Source organism: Dermacentor variabilis, chromosome 3 (assembly GCF_050947875.1).
Source record: "Dermacentor variabilis isolate Ectoservices chromosome 3, ASM5094787v1, whole genome shotgun sequence".
Taxonomy (NCBI): Eukaryota; Metazoa; Arthropoda; class Arachnida; order Ixodida; family Ixodidae; genus Dermacentor; species Dermacentor variabilis.
In genome coordinates, this window is record NC_134570.1 from 195,352,663 (window position 1) to 195,373,015 (window position 20,353).

At 42.7% G+C, this 20,353-nt stretch overlaps 1 protein-coding gene and 2 long non-coding RNA genes across 5 annotated transcripts; 2 read left to right on the forward strand and 1 right to left on the reverse strand.

Moving 5' to 3' along the window:
- Positions 1 to 1,625: 1,625 nt before the first annotated feature.
- On the reverse strand, positions 1,626 to 5,985 carry LOC142576585 (uncharacterized). 2 transcript variants are annotated; one of them, XR_012826877.1, is made up of 2 exons: positions 5,747 to 5,985; positions 1,626 to 2,279 (listed from the first exon to the last, which is right to left on the reverse strand). It is a non-coding gene; the product is annotated as an uncharacterized LOC142576585 (long non-coding RNA). The 2 variants fall into 2 exon arrangements; XR_012826876.1 differs by having other exon boundaries at positions 1,626 to 2,348.
- LOC142576584 (uncharacterized) lies at positions 1,634 to 11,226 on the forward strand. 2 transcript variants are annotated; one of them, XR_012826874.1, is made up of 5 exons: positions 1,634 to 1,773; positions 2,515 to 2,605; positions 5,353 to 5,538; positions 7,347 to 7,508; positions 11,141 to 11,226. It is a non-coding gene; the product is annotated as an uncharacterized LOC142576584 (long non-coding RNA). The 2 variants fall into 2 exon arrangements; XR_012826875.1 differs by having other exon boundaries at positions 11,144 to 11,226.
- A 2,566-nt stretch (positions 11,227 to 13,792) lies between these two features.
- LOC142574976 (uncharacterized) lies at positions 13,793 to 15,790 on the forward strand. The gene is made up of 3 exons (XM_075683953.1): positions 13,793 to 13,804; positions 15,239 to 15,439; positions 15,476 to 15,790. The coding sequence occupies exons 1-3, from the start codon at positions 13,793 to 13,795 to the stop codon at positions 15,689 to 15,691; spliced, it is 429 nt and encodes a 142-aa protein (XP_075540068.1). The 3' UTR covers positions 15,692 to 15,790.
- Positions 15,791 to 20,353: the final 4,563 nt, after the last annotated feature.

The following is a 20,353-nucleotide window of genomic DNA, read 5'->3' on the forward strand; positions in this document are numbered from 1 at the left end:
AGTTTCAGCTAACAATACTTTATTGAACACGCAAACTGTACGCATTATGAAGTTGCGTACAAAATGTGAGAGCTAGCCTTCTACCAAAAGCTGCAATAACAGATCGTATAAATATATATACGCATCTTCTATTCCGGTCGCAGTTTGCCGCGCATATGGGCTTTGTAACGCTGATCATATGCGCAAATATATGCGTGTTCTCGCAATGTTCTCAAATTAAGCGCTTTTATAGTTAATAACACAGCATATATGTTTAAGTGAATGAAGAGCCGGGGACATACGTGCATACGTAAACAAGCTTGCGGCACTCAGGTGCTGGTGCATTTACGCCAGCATTTACGCCATATACGCCAAAAATTGTGCGCACTCTAAATCAGTACCGAAACGCAGGGAGTGGTATAATGACCGTAACTGCGTTTACATTTGGCAATAAATGGTCTCGAAGGGGACTGGCGGCCTATAGATCCAAGTACAACGGTCGGAGGAAATTTTCGAATGCGGCAAGCAATTAAACCAAATGTCAAAGGGCACTGCTGAACTGCAATGTAGTTGGTTGAACTCATTCCCATGATATTTACCAAATATCTCGTCTCTGACAATAACTGCCCATTCATTGAGACAAATCGATTACGCATAATCTTCACTGTTCATGTGTTAATTCTTGCGATAAGATATAATCGCAAACATTTGGCGCTTCATCTTGAAACAAGACCGGTAAGCGCGCTCGTTCTTGTACGGTAGAATAAAGAACGCGAACATGCACCGACATGTGTGAACTACTGGAAGGTGACTGAAGATGAAGGACCTATTACCGTGCTAGTACTGTGTATACTGTCAAAAAGAAGAAAAAAATAATACGGAAAGACAGAATGCCCAGTGTCGAGATGTAACGATTCAAGCTTTATTTCTTTTTGACCTAGAATGCAACACCATTAGTTCCATGTGCTTTATGCATGGGTAACGTTATGATACAACTCATTATTTACCCGTTCATTACATGCACCAACCAGCCCAAATTATCACTGTACTAGAGCTTATGGACGCATCGCAGTGCACTGCTTTGCACTTTATTGTAGCACAGGGGTTTGCTATCGCCAGTAGCGAATGCTTTGGTTGACCTCCCTGCCTTTCAGCTTTTTGAATTCTCTCTCCCTTTGTATAAAACGCACTAACTTGTGGGAGAGAAAGCGTTCTCCTCTTTTAGAATTCAATTAATTGTGAAGCAATTATATTGCAGTTCGAGTAACTAGAGCACAAATGCGAAAACGAAACCGATTCTGTTCGGTTCTCCGCGCTCAGAGTGCGGCACCAGGGGGCAGCACGCGCTGCGCGTCCGTTGTAGTGGCGGACGGAGCTGCACATGTGTAGTCAGCCGGCATTTTTCGAGTCGTGTTGTAAGTGTTGTTAATTCGCCGTAAATATCTCTTGATTTGTACTCAAGAGTGGAGCAAGACCCCAAGGAAGAGAGATTGACGCATCGGGAGCGAAGAACAGAAACGATGGATGGTTACGCTGCTTGGGTCTCGGCACGTTCGAATTGGCAAAGTTCCGAATTTGTCGCTGTGTCGTGTACGCTTGTGCGCTCGTCATTTGCCGTCATCGTGCGGAGATATTTGCGCTGGATGTCTTTCACTTCGTGTACAAAACTCTGCACGCTGCGGCATCGAAGAAGTTGTCCTGTGTTTGGGTGCACGTATGCGCTTGGACACGGATAGCCTGCTTGCTCTCAACGGGTGTTCAACAGTCTACGCGCGCTCGTAACTTGCTCATGAGGTAAGCCCATTTTAATCTTATTTGGTTTGCATAACGTAGGTGTTAAAATGATGTGTGGTAAGCCGGTGTCGCGAACAGAAATATTGTTTCAAAAGACCACTATGCAACGTCTTAGGGCAAAAATGACGCATGAATGGGGAAAGGGATCACCCTATCTTTTCAGATCGATTCCAGTCGTAGCGCGATTGGCTCGATCGCAATTTCCGTGAGGTACTTCTAACCTTTTGTTCACTCGCGTTAAAAGCGTAGAATAAAACTGCGTTCAGTTGAGCTCTTGTATTGACGCTTGTATTGGCTTGAGAGCATACTGTATCCGATACAAGAACTTCTGTTAAAATACGGAAATAAATGTTCGAGGCAATAGCAGTCGCTCACTACCTGTGATCGTTACTTTCTTGCTTGGGTGCACGTTTTAATTGTGACCAGAAAAAAAAGTTCTTTGCTCTGCTGTGTTTGCTTGGTGCAACTTTTTGCGGTGCAGCAAGACGTGTTCCTTCGAATGATGTCTGGGCAGTCAAGGCATTCGTGTCAGTAAGCAATTAGTAAACGGGGTATCAGTGCGAAAAAATTTGGACCTACAAGAGAAGCGAATGGTATCATCATAGACTCTTTTATTTGACGAATAATTCAGTTGTGTTACTAAAGCGGAGAGTGGATATGCATGAAAGTCAGATTGTATTGATACTCAGCAAAAACAAGGTAACTTATCATTACTAATCAATCCTTTTCTTTTACTGAAAGGCAAGTTGCTGTTGTGCTGGAGCTGAGAAGAGGTCTGCTGCCTGCAATGGGTCCATCTCTCTCAAGTTATTGCAGTATTGTAGCTCTCAAGGTGAGTAGATTTTTTTTCTCTTAGCTATTTGCCACCTGAATCATGACCGTTTACTTAGCTGTGTAGGTGATCACTGTTAGTGACATTGGAGTGCTGGTGGACCAGCACTCCTTTATGATTGCAACGCATATGACAGAGTGCAGCTGTGGCAGTATGCAAAGGTGTTAATCTATAAGCCAAATTAGGTTCTTTGAGGTAATATGTTAATATCTTGATGACATTGGATTGTGGTCTAGCAGGCAAAAATGCTAAACAAGAAGAAATTTTAATTTGCACTTGGTAAGATGTGCAAGCAATTCAGGCTGTTATACATGAAATGGGACATTTGTAGATGTCTTCTACAGTGCTGCAGTCCTGAATTGCTTCAGAGTTGAGTGATACCACTATAATTTCTCTGTAGAGCATGCAGCACAGTTTAGCATTGGGGGAGGCTGGCATCAACAGGCGTCTACTTACTGTGAAGTTCAAATGAGGTGTTACTGTTAGGATGAATATATATAATTTATGGTTTAATTCTAATCTTGTGTCAGGCAGACATAGTTTACCCACTTGGTTAAACAATAGAGATGTAATATCTATGTATACAAGTATTACCCATTCATTTATGCCATTTAGACAATGGCATAAATGCGTGGGTAATACTTGTGTACATAGACAATACATCACTATTGTTTAACCAAGCGGTGCCCCTGCATGCTAAATTTTACAGGGCTATTATTAATGTCAGCTTTTGTTGTAACATTAAGGCACCTTTTATATTATTACAGATTACCACCATTGTGCACCATCATAGTGTGATATTTACACTAAATGTATTTGACTTTGCTATAAAACCCTGCACAGCAGTGCATCATGAAATTTTTTTTTTATAGTTTCTGGCCTCAGAATGCACTTCACGTTATATTCTTGTTTGCAACAAGACTAAATGCAGGTTTCTCTCCTTATGTTTTGTGGCACTTCAAACTGCGGCGAGCTAAACCACTGGGCAGCAATACTGGATACGCTACTGCGTGTGGAGCTGTCTTCAAACACACACAAGGAATACATCATTGCTTTTTTAGCTCAAAACAACGGACACAAGAAAGACGACAGAACAAGGTGCTACTCTCAGCTGACATCACTTTATTGCGTCCCTCCTTTGTAGACAGCAGAATCTAGAAGAACATGCGCTGTGAACACCCATGTGCAGCAACCACCAACATCTGATCAAAAAAGCACACTCATGCGACAGAATCCAAAAAAAAACATATTGAGCACTGTACGAGGTTAAAGAAAGCACACTAATGCACTGTGACCCCAATGACTGTATGAAGAAAACTTCCGATAACTCTCTGGCGGAGGTATCACGGCTCTTTTTCAAAATCATAGCATCACAAAACATTGCGAACCTAAGCGATCCATACCAACAGGCACAGGTTCCCATTTGGCTCAACATTGTAAAATATGGAAGTGCAAAGCCATGTTTCGTGATACTTCGATTTTGAAAAAGTGCTGTGATACCACCGCCCGAGAGTTATCGGAAGCTTTCTTCATACAGTCATTGGGGTCACAGTGCATTATTGTGCCTTCTTTAACCTTGTGCAGTGCTCAATATGGTTTTGTGGATCCCGTCGCATGAGTACACCCTTGTGATTGGTTGTTGGTGGTCTCTGCACATGGTGCTCACTGCGCATGTTCTTCTAGATTCTACTATTTATAAAGGAGCGACGCAATAAAGTGATGTCAGTTGAGTGTACCGCCTTGTGCTGGTCGTCTTTCTTGTGTCCATTGTTTTGCGCTTAACAAAGTATTTATGGATTCACACCAACTAGCCCGCCAACACATTGTTGCGGGCACTTCTGAAGTACTGTCTGTCCAATAACCTTGGCGGCATGGAAGCGCCGTCCACTTCTATGCGTTGCTTTCTGTTTCATTGTGGCATCACATCACATTATAATCATAATGTGTATGTACTTTTTCCAAGAGACCCATATTCCTATCCTTGTGTTATATTTGCTGTCGCATTATTTATGTGCAAATGACTGACCAGTGCTCCAAGCTCCATTTTATCGCAAAGTAAACTACTGGTACCTAAACAGTTCTGTATATCAGAAAACCAAAGCTGAACTGCCGAACAGTACCAAGCGGCAGCCTTAGTGCAGTGTCAAGTAGTCAGATTTTATTGGTCATGCAGAGGTGCACAGGATAGCTCTTTATTACTTGCTGAATAATTAAGCTGTGTGAAAACTGAGTATTTACGTAGCTTCAACCACATGCTATTGGCCATTGCTCCTGCCCTCATCAAATGTGGAAGATTATCACGGCATTTCCTATTCTCTTTTTCCTTATTACAGTGGGATTACTGCATGCGTAAGTAGGAAACGGATCACATAGGCAATCAAAAGCCAACAATGTGTAAACATGGAACATTGATTGTACAGTTTGATGACCCAGAATAAGTAGAAATAGACCATAAATGATTGACAATTAACTTTTACTTGACACAGAGCTAGAGCATACAGTAAGCATACTGTATGCTCATACGGTGTCACATCAATTTAAATTTTAGTGTAGCTTTACAGTGTACGCTTCTATTGTTGCATTCTGTCAGAGGAATGGTAATGTTTCGCGTGTATAGCAACTAGACTGTCTATATACAGTAGTAAAAATGTGTGAACTGTATTTTTTAATGATTTGATAGAATGTGTAGCACAATAAAGCCAGACAATCAACGCACAGTGATGTGACTTTCTCTGCACATGTTGCAGGTTCAAAAAAAGTATGGTGGAAGCTGTTGCCAAGGTTCCGACCAGAAAAGACAGCCAGTATAAAAGGGTACACGCCACTGATCTCTACTACAGGGGATGAACAGCACATCGAGCGCCCTCGACTGAAGCTGGCCTTGTCCCGGAAGTTGGTGCTTCACAACTTTGCGGCAGCACTTTGTTGCACGGGTGTGTGGCATTTCTTCCCCTAACATGCCTGCCTGATGTGCCATAACCTACCCAAGCAGTGTTTCGAGGTGTCCAGAATTTTTCCATTGTAGTGTCTACAGTGTCGCTAACATAAGTGGCTTGCAATGGAAACACTGGTAAATCAGAAAAAACTTGATGTAAGAGAACACTATCGTATACGGGTTCAGATTGTCATAAAAGTGCTTACCAGACATGTAGAGACCTCCTAAAATGTGAAAAACCACGAAGAAAAGTTTTTCGGCAGCAATATTATCTGATCGCACGCACTAGTTAGTCCACCATATGCCCTGCTTCCAGGACAAGCGACTGCATGACATCGCATTTCCACTGGCTTCACCTGCATCCGGTGCGGTGTGCTGCATCCAGCGAAACATGTTAGAAATCAGTGGTGCACAGTGTTTTCTGTCCCCTTTCTCGACGCCTACTGAACACATCTTAAACTGTTTCCAAAGCAGGTAAACAGAGGGAAAGGGCTCTGAACACATTGCATTTTAAAGTGGCTGGTACTGGGTAACGCAAGTACTGTGGCATAGTAGATTTGCACCAGGCAACCTGGGCGCCCAAAAAGGCTGCTGTTTACTTGCAAATGGCCAACATATTGTGAGCATGTTGAAGTACTTTTTTTATTCTCATCGCTTATTTAGCTAATGGAGACAGCTTTCACAACTGAAGAAGCCTTGGAAGCATGAAACACTTCACAAAACCAGCTTCAATATATCGTGTCTGCATCACAATTTCATGGCTGCATGAGTGAACCCTCTGGTTAACATGTAAGAGAGTTCATGATGTTTGCCATGCATTATCCACTTTATTTAGAGGTCAACCCTATCTTGAGATTTAAGCTGATGTTGCGTTTAGAGAAATTATGGCCGAGAGCCAGCTTTTGAGAATACAGATTGAGCTTGACAGATTAAATGCCAGAACAAGTCGTTGAGGATTTCAGATCAAGAATCTTCAAAGGCCAGTTCATTTAGTGGTGTTAATATTCTGCTCGAAGTTGTTGATTGTTACGTTCATATGGTGCCCAAGCATTGCGGTAACAACTTCACTTGGAGTACATAGCAAGGGTGTATTCGATGTAAGCTTCTGGCTTTTTTTCTGTGTTTTCAAAAACTGGTTTCTTGTTCAGTTTAAATTTTCAAATTTTGCATTGTTGATTAGGTGTTGTGTCCTGTTTCCTTTTCCTGCAGCTTCTTAGTTAAACATCTGAATAGTGAACACAACTTGACCTTTTGCTTGATTGTCTAGATTACATGCCCTCGATGCAAAACAATTTCACTTCAAAACTGCTTGTACCATACTGAAAGAATAACTTTGAAGCAGCCATAGCCACCAATAACACGCAAGAGATGATTATGAAAATTTTAATATTGTTTTTGAGGGTGTCTTAACTATCATGCACCAAGATTTAGAAATATGTAAATGCGATGTAACTAGACAAAATGAAGGTGATGTTTGCCATCGCTTGGAGATACTCTGATTATATTGTGCATTCTGCCTAATTACATAATTCTTAATTAGTTATTAAATATCTCAAATAATTAAATGAAATGTGTCAACGAAAAGTTGTAGAGCAATATGAAAGCCTCCTGATACACTTTTTTGTTACTCTTACTCATTGTGTGCTACATAAAAGTGTTTTTCCAAGGAATAAGCCTGCGAATACACATAAAGTGTCTTGAGTGGCCAGTCATGTGTCAGTTTTGTGGTGCAAAGCCACGAATACAACTTAAATGGGTTCTTTTAAGAAAAAGACTTAGCTCAGCAAATTATCTTTCTATGTGCAGCCTGTGGAGACAAGGTTTCTTAGACATGGCCATGGCCCTCAAGGAAGATGCCGAGGCCACAGGCAGTTCCTCCAGTGACCGTGAAAAGGTCCCCTGGGGCACAAGTCTGGTTTGGCGCCCCCACCTTTCTCCTGCAGCTTTTCTGTCTACTTAGCTAACCAGGTGGGTCAATGATGGCAAAGGGAAAAAAAGAATCAACAGCATCAAACGCAGAACTTGCTCAAGCTCAATGCATTTTTGGTGTGAAGTGTTTCCCTTATCATTTATCAAAAAACGGGTAATAAGTATATGATATGGTCTTCACACGGACACCTCTTTCCCACAGAGAATTAGCTGTAAAAAAAAAGCAGCTTATGAAGGCTTGAATATTAGCGAAGATGATGTGGCATAGACAGGATAATGATTATGAATGTTTCTAATGAAGGTAGTGGTAGTAGAGTGAATAATCAGAGTTTATATATAGATTGAAAGACATTTCATTCCAATGCCAGAATTTTAAATCCCAAATAATTCTTGCATTTTATAGTCTTCATTTTATAGTTCTTGATGCTTGCTTCTTGCTGACATCATTCTTATGCTGCATAATTCACCTGTTATAAATTCCCTATTTCTCCCGTTCAAGCAACTTTACATTCATCATAAGAAACCTCGTAGATGAGTTCCAGAAACTTGCTGATGAGATTAGGGGGCGGCGTGTACCCCAGGCTTAGATATGCATTCAAGAGCCTCATATCTTGCAAATGTTAGAAATACTCCTGCTAAGCAAGTTCTTGGTGTCATACAAGGTTATTTGCGAATACGAATTCGCCTAAATTTAGGAAACAGTCAATATAAAACATGTCAAGCGATATCGCTGACGATACACACACATTCCAACTGAACTAAATACAAATAAATATAGCACCAAATGCAGAATCATTGGCATGATGCCATTCTTTCAGTGGAATAAAATCTGTCCTGCATTGTAAATCTGGAATCCTTTATAATCCAGACTACTAAATACTTATGAGGGTTGTGACGTAAAATATGCATGTATTTATTCCTCGTTTTTTTACTTTAGGACCCGATAATGCTTAAACAGCAGTGAAAGAACTGGGATCACAGTACCTAATACTTTATATTGCTCCAGAAATCCGTTTCTCTGCCGATCGCAGCATTCGACACTAACAAGAAGGCACATAACACTTAGGGTGGTGCTATTCACTTTGATTGTTTGGGAACGAAACCCATAATGTACATGTTATGGCCCTGCGTGTCATTGCGTTTGAACAACAAAAAGGTAGGGGGTTTGCGTTTTGCAAAACTGCATGGAGGTTTTCACTGTGTGCAATTAAAATTAGGAACCTTCCCAGCTCATACTAAATGCATTCTCCAAAGCTTTAGGTTATACAGGTGCACTACTTTACACAGAACACACTCTTTTCCCTCGTCACGGCTCACACTCTTAGGCAGAGTTACACCCTTTGAAGTGCCCCTTCTTCCACACAACGATAATTGTCATCTGCCTTTATGCATTTCCTTTCTTTAACGCTGCGAGCCCTGTGCTTTCCAGTAACGAACGGCATGCGCGTTATCAGCATGATAGCATTCCCGACAGCAAAGTAGCGGGCGTGGCGTTTTCAAGAAAGGAAACGCATCAAGGCAGATAACGATTATTGTTGTGTGGCAGAAGGGGCACTCCAAAGGGTGTAACTTTGCCTAAGAGTGCAGGTGGTGATTCAGATTCTTCAAAGGTGTTTCATTGTATGGGATGGCACATCGCGCTTCACTTATTTGCAGAATATTGCATTCCAATTGTGTCATATGAGATAAATCCATTAGAGAGCTTTAGCTTGCCCTAAATTTATTACAGCTGTGTACTGGTAAACTGGCCGCAGCTTGCAGTGCTTGTGGAAAAACAATTGTAACTGCCATATTATATGTAACTGTTAGTGCACAGGCATCGGCAGCAGCAATGGTTAGGGTACACTTGTTTCTTCTATTCTGCGGTATGCATCCTCCACCAGAAAGTAGTTTTTTTCGTCTTCCTCTTCTACCATATTGGAATGTGAAATGGGGTGTAATTTGTAGGATATACTCTTGCATAAACTTCATGAGCATTTATTCTTGTCTGTGCCACAGATCATTGTTGCTACCACTGTAAAAGCAGGGTGCCTGTTTACAGCACCTGTAGGGAACAATCTGTGAATCTTTAACGAACAGTAAGGATAATGAATAATCTAATAATTTTTAGTAATTTTCAACAAATTTAGCACTCTTTGCTTTCCACTATGGTGTTTTTAAAACTCTAATCTTGGCACAAGGTTTGAGTGCAGGATGTCATTTTGTGTGAGAGTACACTTGTGCGCATAACACCTCATCGTCAACATTCTGCTGCACAGAATGTCATTAGCTTTCGTATGCATTGGTCACTATCTCACAAACCGGTTGCTCCTTTGTTAGTTGGAATGTAGCATTTATGTAAAGCACATTTGATGTTCTAACAAAAAGCATTGTGGCCTCTTATCCCCTAATTCTCCTCATTTGATGCCTAGTGTTGTAATAGCATGGTTGACACCATAAGAGTCAGTGTGGTGAATAATTGTGTCTGGTGGAGTAGGGGGTGTACGTTAACTTAAGCAACTTTTCCAGATGACTTGAATCAGTATTGTGGAATGCTGTTTTTTTTTGTTCAATCACTGTTACCAAGTTTCACTTTGGTTGTGGCAACAAGTATAATGTAGTTCGCTAGCACTCCTGTCAACACATATAATGTGCAGGCATCTGTGTTGAAAAAAAGACCAGCTAATGGTTTGCCAGGAGCTAAGGTCCATTTAGACCATTAAATTTTGAACTTACACTGGTGGAAATAACTGGTGAATGAAAGCACACCCAGGAGAGCTGACCATAATATTTTCTTTCATTATAACACTGCTGAAGCTTTGAACCGCATTTGAACTGGCTTGCTTAAAAAATGACCCATTTCCTTGTTCAAGTAAGACAAAGGTTCCACAGGAAGACAGAAACTTGAAGCCGCTAACAGCAGCATGAATATAAACAGCGTTCGACGTTTTGCAATCTTGCACCTGGTTATATTATCCATCCCATTTTTTTCCACAGGCTGTTCTTTACTGTTTTATGGTCATACCCAGTTTAATTTTAATGTCCCTATTTTTTAATATTTGGTTAATATATCTTTTCTTCATTGGCTTTCAACAAAATATATATTCATAATGTGCCTTCATTTACCATTTGCAGTGATCTTAACCAGATGCATCTTGATACAAAATTTATTTTCCTTAATTCTTCGTTTTCCTTTTCCAAAAGTGCAAACTGTTTATCTTGATACCTATTTTGTCTTCTGGGAAGATTGGGTCTACTGGATTAATGACTGCTTACATGTGTACATCGTTTTCTGTTTTGGTCACCCCTACTCTTGGCAAGTACTGACAGCATTGCTCATACCCGCTCCATCACAATCACCACTGCTAAGCACACCCTTCCTTCCTTTATTTTAACACTTTGGCTTCTCTTGACCTATTATATGCACCAGTTACTTCTCCCCCAATGAGGCTAGGGGCCAGTGAGATATGCACAATCCAAAACAACACAGCCAAGGAAAACATTTGCTACCCTAATGACAAGCACCTATGTCGAAATGTTGGCTACAGCAACATCCCTTGTTCCAACAATGTTGATCTACTTACATGTTTTTCTAACACAGAAGTTACTGCTTTGTCGTGTTCTGTGATTATACTTTTTTGCCGCTTTCTTTAGGATGGATATTCACGAATACTATTTGTTTCTCCTAACAGCAGCAAGTTTATCCTTGCAAGCGTTTGGAGTCAAGAACAACTTTCACCAGGAAGAAGTGCAAGACGAGTGATTGAAGAAAATAAAGTTGCTTCTCTGATCTAAGAACTTGAGGACTGAAATGTTGCACCTTTTTGTATATATGCTATGCAGTGCATTCATATCACAAAGTGCAAAGTGTTTTATCTCTGCAGCCATGTCAGTGTGTTGGCAAGACAATTTTCTCAATGGTGACCTGCTGCTTTGACTATGAGCTGCCTTCATGACATTTGCATTAAAGGAGATGTACTATCGTGGACAAAAGTACCCTGGAAGTGTGAGCGTTGACCAAATTGCATTTCTGCTCAAGACTGCTGAAAACAGTGGGTCACGTATGCACATTCCGAACGCAGATGGTGGCACGGCTGATCCCAGCAAATAGCACACCAATAAAATTCGGTCAACTCTCGCACGTCCTGGGCAATTTTGTCCCCGATGGCACATTCTTCGAATAATGGATATGCTCTGCAAGATGAAATACGGGAAGCACCTGTACTTTAACGGATATAGTACAGATTTAGCATACGGAGTCTTTCGTTTTCTGAATACGGCAAGCACCTGTTTTTTAACGGTTATAGTACAGATTCAGCTTACAGTGTGTTCCGTTTTCTGAATACGAGAAGCACCGTACTTTAACGGTTATAGTACAGATTCAGAATACAGAGTCTTCCGTTTTCTAGATACAGAAGCACTCGTATCTTGTATTACGGTCTCTTTTTTACAGTTGTCCGTTCTACGGAAATGACCGTTCTTAATTTACGGAAGAGTGTTCGGTCACAAATTACCAGCAAATTTTCTGTAAAGTAAGGCAAATTTTTTTTACAGTGTAGCGTAAGGGTATCAGTAGTAACAGGTTTAAAAAGAATGTAGCGAGGATCCCACCTTATGAGGTGCTGTATTCCGGCCTGTCGTGGACGCTTTATTGCGCTAACTCATGGACCGGTTAGCAAAAGCAGAAGAAAGTTATGATTTTTCAGCTGTCACTTAAATCTTGACTGCAACTTCACTAGCGATAGCACATTGAAGCTTGAGCAGAAACACTCGTATATAATTTCGCAATCCCAGATAGCTTTCAGTATTACCTGCTATGTGTTATGTAGTTACTGCATCAATTACAATTTCAGAATTCACTACTGCAGTTACCTCTGCTATTGTTGCTGGTTCTTCATTGCTGTTGCATTTTCGTTGATGTGTGACGGCACCGTAGCGTCATAATACCGATCCATCAAAGCCAATATGGGGCCCTCCAGTCCTCACCATTACGGCTTGATGCCTGGCTCTTGTGTGTATGTATGTATGTATGTATGTATGTATGTATGTATGTATGTATGTATGTATGTATGTATGTATGTATGTATGTATGTATGCATGCATGCATGTATGTATCTATGTATGTATGTATGTATGTATGTATGTATGTATGTATGTATGTATGTATGTATGTGTGGAGGGCTGTGATGTATTGAGTATAGCCATCTATGCAACAGCAGACATTAATTTCATTGGCAAAAAATAATCAGCGGCTCCGCTTAGAGCAACGCTTCACCGCAGACACGCCATTGTTGCTCAGTGGCTATGGTGTTGGGCTGCTGAGCACGAGGTCGCGGAATCGAATCCCGGCGACGGCGGCGTCAATTCAATGGGGGCGAAAACACCCGTGCACTTAGATTTAGGTGCACGTTAAAGAACCACAGGTGGTTGAAATTTCCGGAGTCCTCCACTACGGCGTGCCTCAAAATCAGAACGTGGTGTTGGTACGTAAAACCCCATAATTAATTTTTTCTCGCCGTGAAGACTACAATCTTTATTTGCTGTTTCAATGCCCTTACAATTTGTGCGGCCACTGCTGTATAGCTCAGTGGCTATGGCATTGCGCCGCTGCCGGGGAGGTCGTGGGTTGAATCCCGGCCACCGCGGCCACAGTCCGATGGGGTCGGAATGAAAAAAAAAGAAGCTGGTTTCCAATGCAGCGGGTGCCCGCTAAAGAAAATACCGGATGGTACAAAATTCTTCCGGAGTCCCCATCATCGCGTGCCCCTTAATCAGATTGTTGTGGCACGTGGAACACCAAATTAAGATTTTTTGGTTGTAGAGTTAGGGTGTGGTAAAAAACATTCCCGAGTGCAATTGTGTATCCAATTTTAGCGTCCTTGTGTCGGTGTCACCGGCCGCCCAGTTGTTCCCACACTCGGCATCTTCCATCTTCGCCAAGAGATGTGGGAAGCTGCGCCAAACGGCTCCCAGAGCCTACTGCGGGTTCTTCGCAAGGAAACGCCTGGGAGGCATAGTGCTACTATATTCAGAGCTGTGGGGTTAGAGTTACAGCGCCTAGGAGGCGTGCTTCTTCCGCTGCGTTTGTTTCCAGTTTTTATTGCTTCGCGAACAGTGTAGCGCCCGGCGAGCGCCGTGCGTTACTTTGGCCAGGCACGTGCAGCGTCTCTGCGCTTCCCGGTTCTTCGCTGCGGAACGCAGGGCAGCCACGATACCGTCGCCTTGTACGTGGCTTCCGCGCCATCGAATACGCAAAGTTTCCTTCGTACGCCGAGTATATAAGCGACCTGCAGGGACCCGCTAACACTACGTTCGCTAAGGAGCAAGTACAAGAAGCCGTAGCCATGAACGCTGTGGTGAGTGTCTGCGTAGACCGCAATGTGCCCATTGGGTAGTGTCCAAATCCCAGTCCCAGCCACAGTTCTCACCGGTTTGCAGAAATATTTCTCGAAGTCTATGTTTTACTTGGCTGCCTGCAACCGAAGCAATTGCGGGAGCCAGAAATACGTCACAGACGTTTTGGACACCGACTTTCGCTTCTGAGTTAGGTTTCCTAACAACACGTCAAGGAGAGAGTAAACAATCGATGAATATCATATTTTCTTGTCAAGAAAGCAGTTCTCGTTAATACCTAGCTGGCTTGATGAAACGGCCAAAGTTTATAGTCTAAAACATTTCGACCGCGCGTTTTCTTTCATGCGAAGGTTTTTTGTGTGCATTTGATTTCGTTTCTAATGTTGAGAAGGTTAGGAAGTGATTACACGAAGAAACGTCGTATAGAGAGGAGCTCATGATAAAAATGAAAAGTGCAATTACAGCACAAAGCCAACCTTGCATATTAATTTTCTAGTTTTGCAAGAAATCCGAAGTATTTAAGAAAGTGACAGGATAAGAAGATCTAATAACATGAAGAAAGATGCTAATTAGCGTGTAGGTAGCAGAAGAAAGGGCGAGTTGACGGGTCTGCTGCATGAGGTACTCTCGCACGGTACAATTAAGGAGGCTTCTCGTGGCGATGGGAAGAGAACGTTCTATAGTGTTTTTCAATGTGCAGGGTAAGAAGCAAGCAATATTTCTGATTTTGATATTCAGTGCAGTGCAATTCAGAAAATATTGTCCCTTCAACGTTATATATTCTCTTTCTCTTGTCTGGTCCCTTCAATTTTTGTAAAGCTACAGTGAACTTAGCCGGATTCCGTTGCCAGTCCCCCCCCCTCCCACCCAAAAAAAAAGGTGACTAAAAATAAATCGAACCAAAGTCAAAATATTTATATTTTGTTTACCGTTGCCCTTAACCTGCATTTCGTAATATTTTATAGCCTGGTGAAATGTGTACTCCACATGACAAAACATAGCAGCTGGTATAAGATCTGTAGACACGCCCTCAGAGAGCGACAATGCTTTCAGCGTGCGGCATTCATGCAAAAGAGCAGATTTTGATACATTTTTCTCATTGCATATGAAGTTTAAAGTACAAGAAAAACGTCTTTATAAACTCTAATCGAGCCCATTGGAATATTCAGGATGTTTTAGCTGTAGTGAACTGAGTTTTTCATAGATAACACCTTTTCTTTGCACTGATCGAGGCAACCTATCGTAGCGCCCAAGAAGTAAACAAAAGATGACTTCACTCATAATAATGGGAAGAGCATGAATGACCGTGACCTCCGGAAGCAAAACACATTCTATACATAGGTCGTGTATTCACAAAGATGTAACAGATAATTTTACACGAGATAGAATACTTGCTTGGTGAGGAGTCCTAAAACGTATTCTACGAACATTTACAGTGCATCACCATTATCCTGTCTGCTGTCTTCGCCACCACAACGGCGGGTGGGCTTGGTTACGGCGGGTATGGCCTTGGATACGGCGGCGGCTACGGTGGTGGCTACGGTGGTGGCTACGGCGGTGGCTACGGAGGTGGCTACGGTGGCGGCTACGGTGGTGGCTACGGCGGAGGCATAGGCGGCGTGGGCGTGGGCAGCAGTGTGGCCCTTCTGCGCGGAGGGCCCGGTCTGTACAAGGCTGTGGCCGGCCCGGCTTTCCTGGTCAGAACCGTGCACCAAGTGAACAAGCTTTCCAGCGGTGGAGCACTTGTCGCACACTCCGGCCTAGGAGGAGGCTATGGAGGTGGCTACGGAGGTGGCTACGGAGGTGGCTACGGAGGTGGCTACGGAGGTGGCTATGGAGGTGGCTACGGAGGTGGTTACGGATACGGCGGCTATGGTTACAAGGGATGAGTGTGCTGTTTTCTGTGCTAGTGATTTTTTGTTCATCCTCGATACGTCCACGCCCACAAACAGGGCGTCGTGGCTTCTGGGCCTGCGGAAGCTAAATTGCGTCCATTCAATCGAGAAAGCTGACCGCCAGTCAAAGCAGGCATACTGCAAACAAAACTGTCGCAAACATAGTTCGAGGAATGTGCGGCATCGCAACAGTCGCCTAAACTGCTTAGAATCCGTCTTCAAAATTGACAGTCGGCCTCGTGAGGCTCAACATTTTGATTCAACGAATGTTGGCTCCACAAGCAAAGAGGCTACGATATCACCATAGTGTTCGTCGTATTAATATTTTTTATTACATCAAGCCTCCGCAAAGAATGTTAGTTGGTCGGTATCTTAGTGCTGTCGGGATTGCTATACTTTTCATCGAACTCATCGAGATCTCATCTTCTGGATGGCAAAGAAAGACGAAGCCGACAGCCTTGATTGAACATTGTTGTGTTTCTTTTCATCACTCAGGGTAAAATAAATCTGTCTGCTTCAAGTTGAACATCTGCGCTCCTGTTTTTATTCTGGTCATGCAGTACAATTTCACCAAGAAATATTCACAAATGGGAATATCCCCTTCTACTACTCTACAGACGAAAATGTGCTACTCTGGTACGCGAGTTCGAAACAGGTGCACTTAACCCTGACAGAGGGGCGAAGTGAAGTCACTCTAAGTACATTTATTTATTGTTCTGCAGGACACCATACGAAAAGAAGTTTAGACCGTGGCGCACACTAAGCCTTGGTCTCCGTTATTTCTTTTTCCAGAAAGCGCCGCCGGAAACAGAAGGCGCTGATGGTTTAAACTAAAACCGACAAATCCCTCAGAATTTTTCATCTGCGAAACAGAAGCAAGAAAACATAACGCACAAATAAGACAAGCCCGGATTCGTAAAATATATCTGGCATCATTACATAGTCATTCGCATAGTCGTTATTATCAGCGCAGTTTCTTGTTAGTAGCGAAATAAAAGTTCATTCAACATCAAAGGGCAATGAGGGAACACGATGCCATTGAAGACAAACTCTTTCCTAGTTTCCTTTCATATAGGTCGATCCAAGGGAGAGTGAAGCAAAAAAAGTTGGCCGATATGTGCTTCTACGTATGTGCCCCATGTACCACAGACGGCTTGATATTCCGCACACATATAAGTATATATTGTCACAATGTAGTCGCTGTGACGAACACAGTAGCAAAAACTGTCTGTTGTGAAACTAAATGTTTATTGGGCTAACCTGTGCCTAGAAAAGCAGGCTACACTCAAAGCACAGTGACAGCAGCGGGCGCCGTCGCCGATCGTCAGAAATCTGATCTGCGGGTGAAAGGCGTCGGCTGTTATACATAACTTGTCTCACGTTCCAGCGTATTCGCAGCCACTCGCGTGCTTTCCAGAAAGTGCTATACAATTCTTGTCGCACATACGATCTCATTACACTAAGTTCGGCAAGAAAATAAGCAACAAATCGAATGAACGATAACATTCATGTCCCAAATCATGCAGGGGCAGATTCCGCCAAGCGATAACATTAGGCTAGCGGGTGAAATACGATCCCAGGAAAAAGATTAAGTAAGCACACGTGTAAATATATAATAATTAATATAAATATCATGTAATGGCAGGATGCGAACAGAGGAACCCTAGCATAGCAGACCGATGCTGTAACCGTTTCACCACGGGCGCGTGCCTCAGTAGGCGGCATGGAACTTCCTAAGCAACTTCCCGAGTGCAGGCCTTCGCGTTGGGACACCTGGCGCGTTTTACTGCAATATCAGTTATTCTATTACATGACAATATTTTTCACCATTTCACTAATGCAATAATTCGTGAACATTGCATACTAAGGGAACGCGAGGTCCACGCCAAGCCGACAACGCCGGCTATACCCTGTAGGGCCAAACGATGCTGCTCCGCGGTCAGCAAATTACAGTTAATTTGTCTAGACAAAGCATAACACGCTAGTTTACATGCTCAGCCTATGTTTATTGCTATTGGTACTGCTACTACACCTATGAGCATTACAATTCCTGTAATATTCTAACGTGTTGCTACAGCATTCGTTGATCTGCCCTCACGACAAGTCTGATTTCATAAGTAAAAACATCATGACATTTGTGCAGTGGCCGGGTCCAGACAGAGAACCTCTAGGAAAATTACGTACAATTATGACAAGTCATTCATCACACGTCAAAATGTGGGCTCATTCGAAAATTGTGCATTCTAGAAATGTAAGACGATACCGAAGGTATTCCAAGATTACAGACCGACTCGAAGATGTGCAGTGAAAAAGTGATTTAGTCAGACACTCCTCCTTCTCCTAAGGTGAGCAGTGACGAGATTGAGGGCGGCGCGCAGTGAGTGTGCCCCTATTTAACCGCCAACTCGCTCAGAAAGGCTGTTTCATCGGCTTCGATCGGAGGATGAATCGTCATCCACCTTTTAAAATAGCCTGCTTGTCGAGTCCGACACACTCTCTTTGTGTGTATTCTGCCTATAAAACATCCAAAGCGTTCAACAGGATGGTGGCGCCATCTAGGAAAAATGTGGCATAGACGAGTAGTTTAGCAGGATTCATTGTTAGGCAAGTTGGTTCATTGTATTTGGAAAGATTGGATGCGCTTTGTAGACGATCACAAAGAAGAAGACGGGACAGGCGCATTCCGAACGCATGCAGCTGTCCCTATCGAAGATTTCGCCACCATCGGATCACTGCACTCGCCTGGGTAGATACCTCAGGAAGTGTTTAAAAACAACATTCCGGGCTATTACGTGCGAGCTGGCAGGTGTGGCAGCAGCATCAGTGGACCTCACGTCATGATATGCGGCGATGTCGAACGGAATCCGGGTCCCATGAATGATCAAGTTACGGAGATGCACAAATTAATGAAGGACATGCATGAACGTTCACTTCGCATTGAAGCTGCACAGATGACGATGTCAAGCGACATCTTAGAGCTTAAGAGTCAGCAACAATCATTTACTAAAGATATTTCTACCATAGTTACGCGCCTAGAATCTGTCGAAAAGCGGACATCTATTTTAGATGGTGTAAAGTGCGAATTAGCAACAACGCGTACACTAACTGAGCAGCTGGAAAGCGAGACACTTACGCTACGCGTGCGTCTTGATGAAGCAGAAGATCGCTCTCGGAGGGAAAATTTAGTATTTTTTGGTATCGTTGATAACGCTTCTGAAACGGCGCAGCAGACAGAAGATAATGTTTTAAGTTTAATTCGCCAATCTCTCGAAATAACCTTATCTGCCGATAACATTGTGCGCGCGCACAGGATCGGGCGATTTCCTACCAACAAAGTTCGACCTATTGTAGTAAAGTTTTCCACCTACAAAACAAAAGAAACGATTTTTTCGAAGCGTCACATGCTCAAAGGAAGCAGCGTGGTCATGCGTGAAGATTTTTCAGCCAACACTCGTCCTATTAGAGAGAAACTAACTAACTATGCCAAAGAACTGAACTGCCCCTTCAAACTGCGCTATAACAAATTAATTGCTAATGACACATGGTACGGCTATGATTGCAGTACTGACGCAGTATATGAAATAGGACCATCCAGACGCGCAACCAATGTCGCCAACTGCTCCCCGCGGCACCTTCGTTCTGGTCGCGCACTGGCTTCCTCGGGAAGCTAGGAGAAAGCCAGGGGAGTCGGCGCTTCCGCTAACAATAGCCACCTGATTGTGCTCTCTACTAACGTTCGCAGCTGTTTTTCGAAGAAAGATGAAATGTGCGCATTGATCAACGATTGTAACGCTGATATTGTCGCGTTAACCGAAACTTGGCTTTCTGATAAAATACCAAACGAAGAGCTGTTTTGCTGTGAAAGAAATACAAAATATTTCGATGTGATAGGTCTAATCGATGTGGCGGTGGCGTTCTTCTTGCTGTAAACATGGAAGTTGAAAGCTACGCTGTTGATATAAAGACTAGTTTGGAGGCAACATGGTGTTGCCTCAACCTGGCTTTTAAAGAAATTGTCATTGGTGTATGCTACCGCCCTCCTTCTGGGTGTTCCAATTTTCATGACGACCTTCATGATTGCCTGAATCACGTAAACATTTTGTTTCCCGGAGCGCCAGTCATTCTGCTAGGTGATTTCAATTTTCCTAACATTATGTGGTCAAATTCGTACTCATATTCATCGCCTAATTCAGCTGAAGCAGATCATTTCCTTCCCATCTGCTCTGATTTCGGTTTGACACAGCTGGTTCAATTTCCTACACGCGTTACAAATAATACATCTTCAATTCTTGACCTTGTTTTGACATCAACGCCGGAAATTGTATCTTGTGTGTCTAACACGCCTGGTATAAGCGATCATGTAATTATACAGGCAAATATTTCACTGCCTTTCTCACGCACCCGAAAGCATCTCAAAACAATACGCGACTACAAAAAAGCGGATTTTGATGCAATTAACAATGAATTATGCTCCCTTTTAGATGAGTTTTTGTCCGATTACCTTGAACGATCTGTGCAAAGCAACTGGGACTTATTTAAAACGAAAATTTCAGAACTAACCTTTAAATACATTCCTACCAAGAAAGTTTTTTCGAATACGAGAGCCCCGTGGTACAACAGATATATAAACCGTCTTTCTAACAGTAAGAAAAGGCT

Bases quoted from the DNA above. Each gene is read 5' to 3' on its own strand.
- LOC142574976 (XM_075683953.1), top strand. The intron at 15,440-15,475 runs GTGGCCCTTCTG...GGTCTGTACAAG, and splicing joins GCGTGGGCGTGGGCAGCAGT to GCTGTGGCCGGCCCGGCTTT.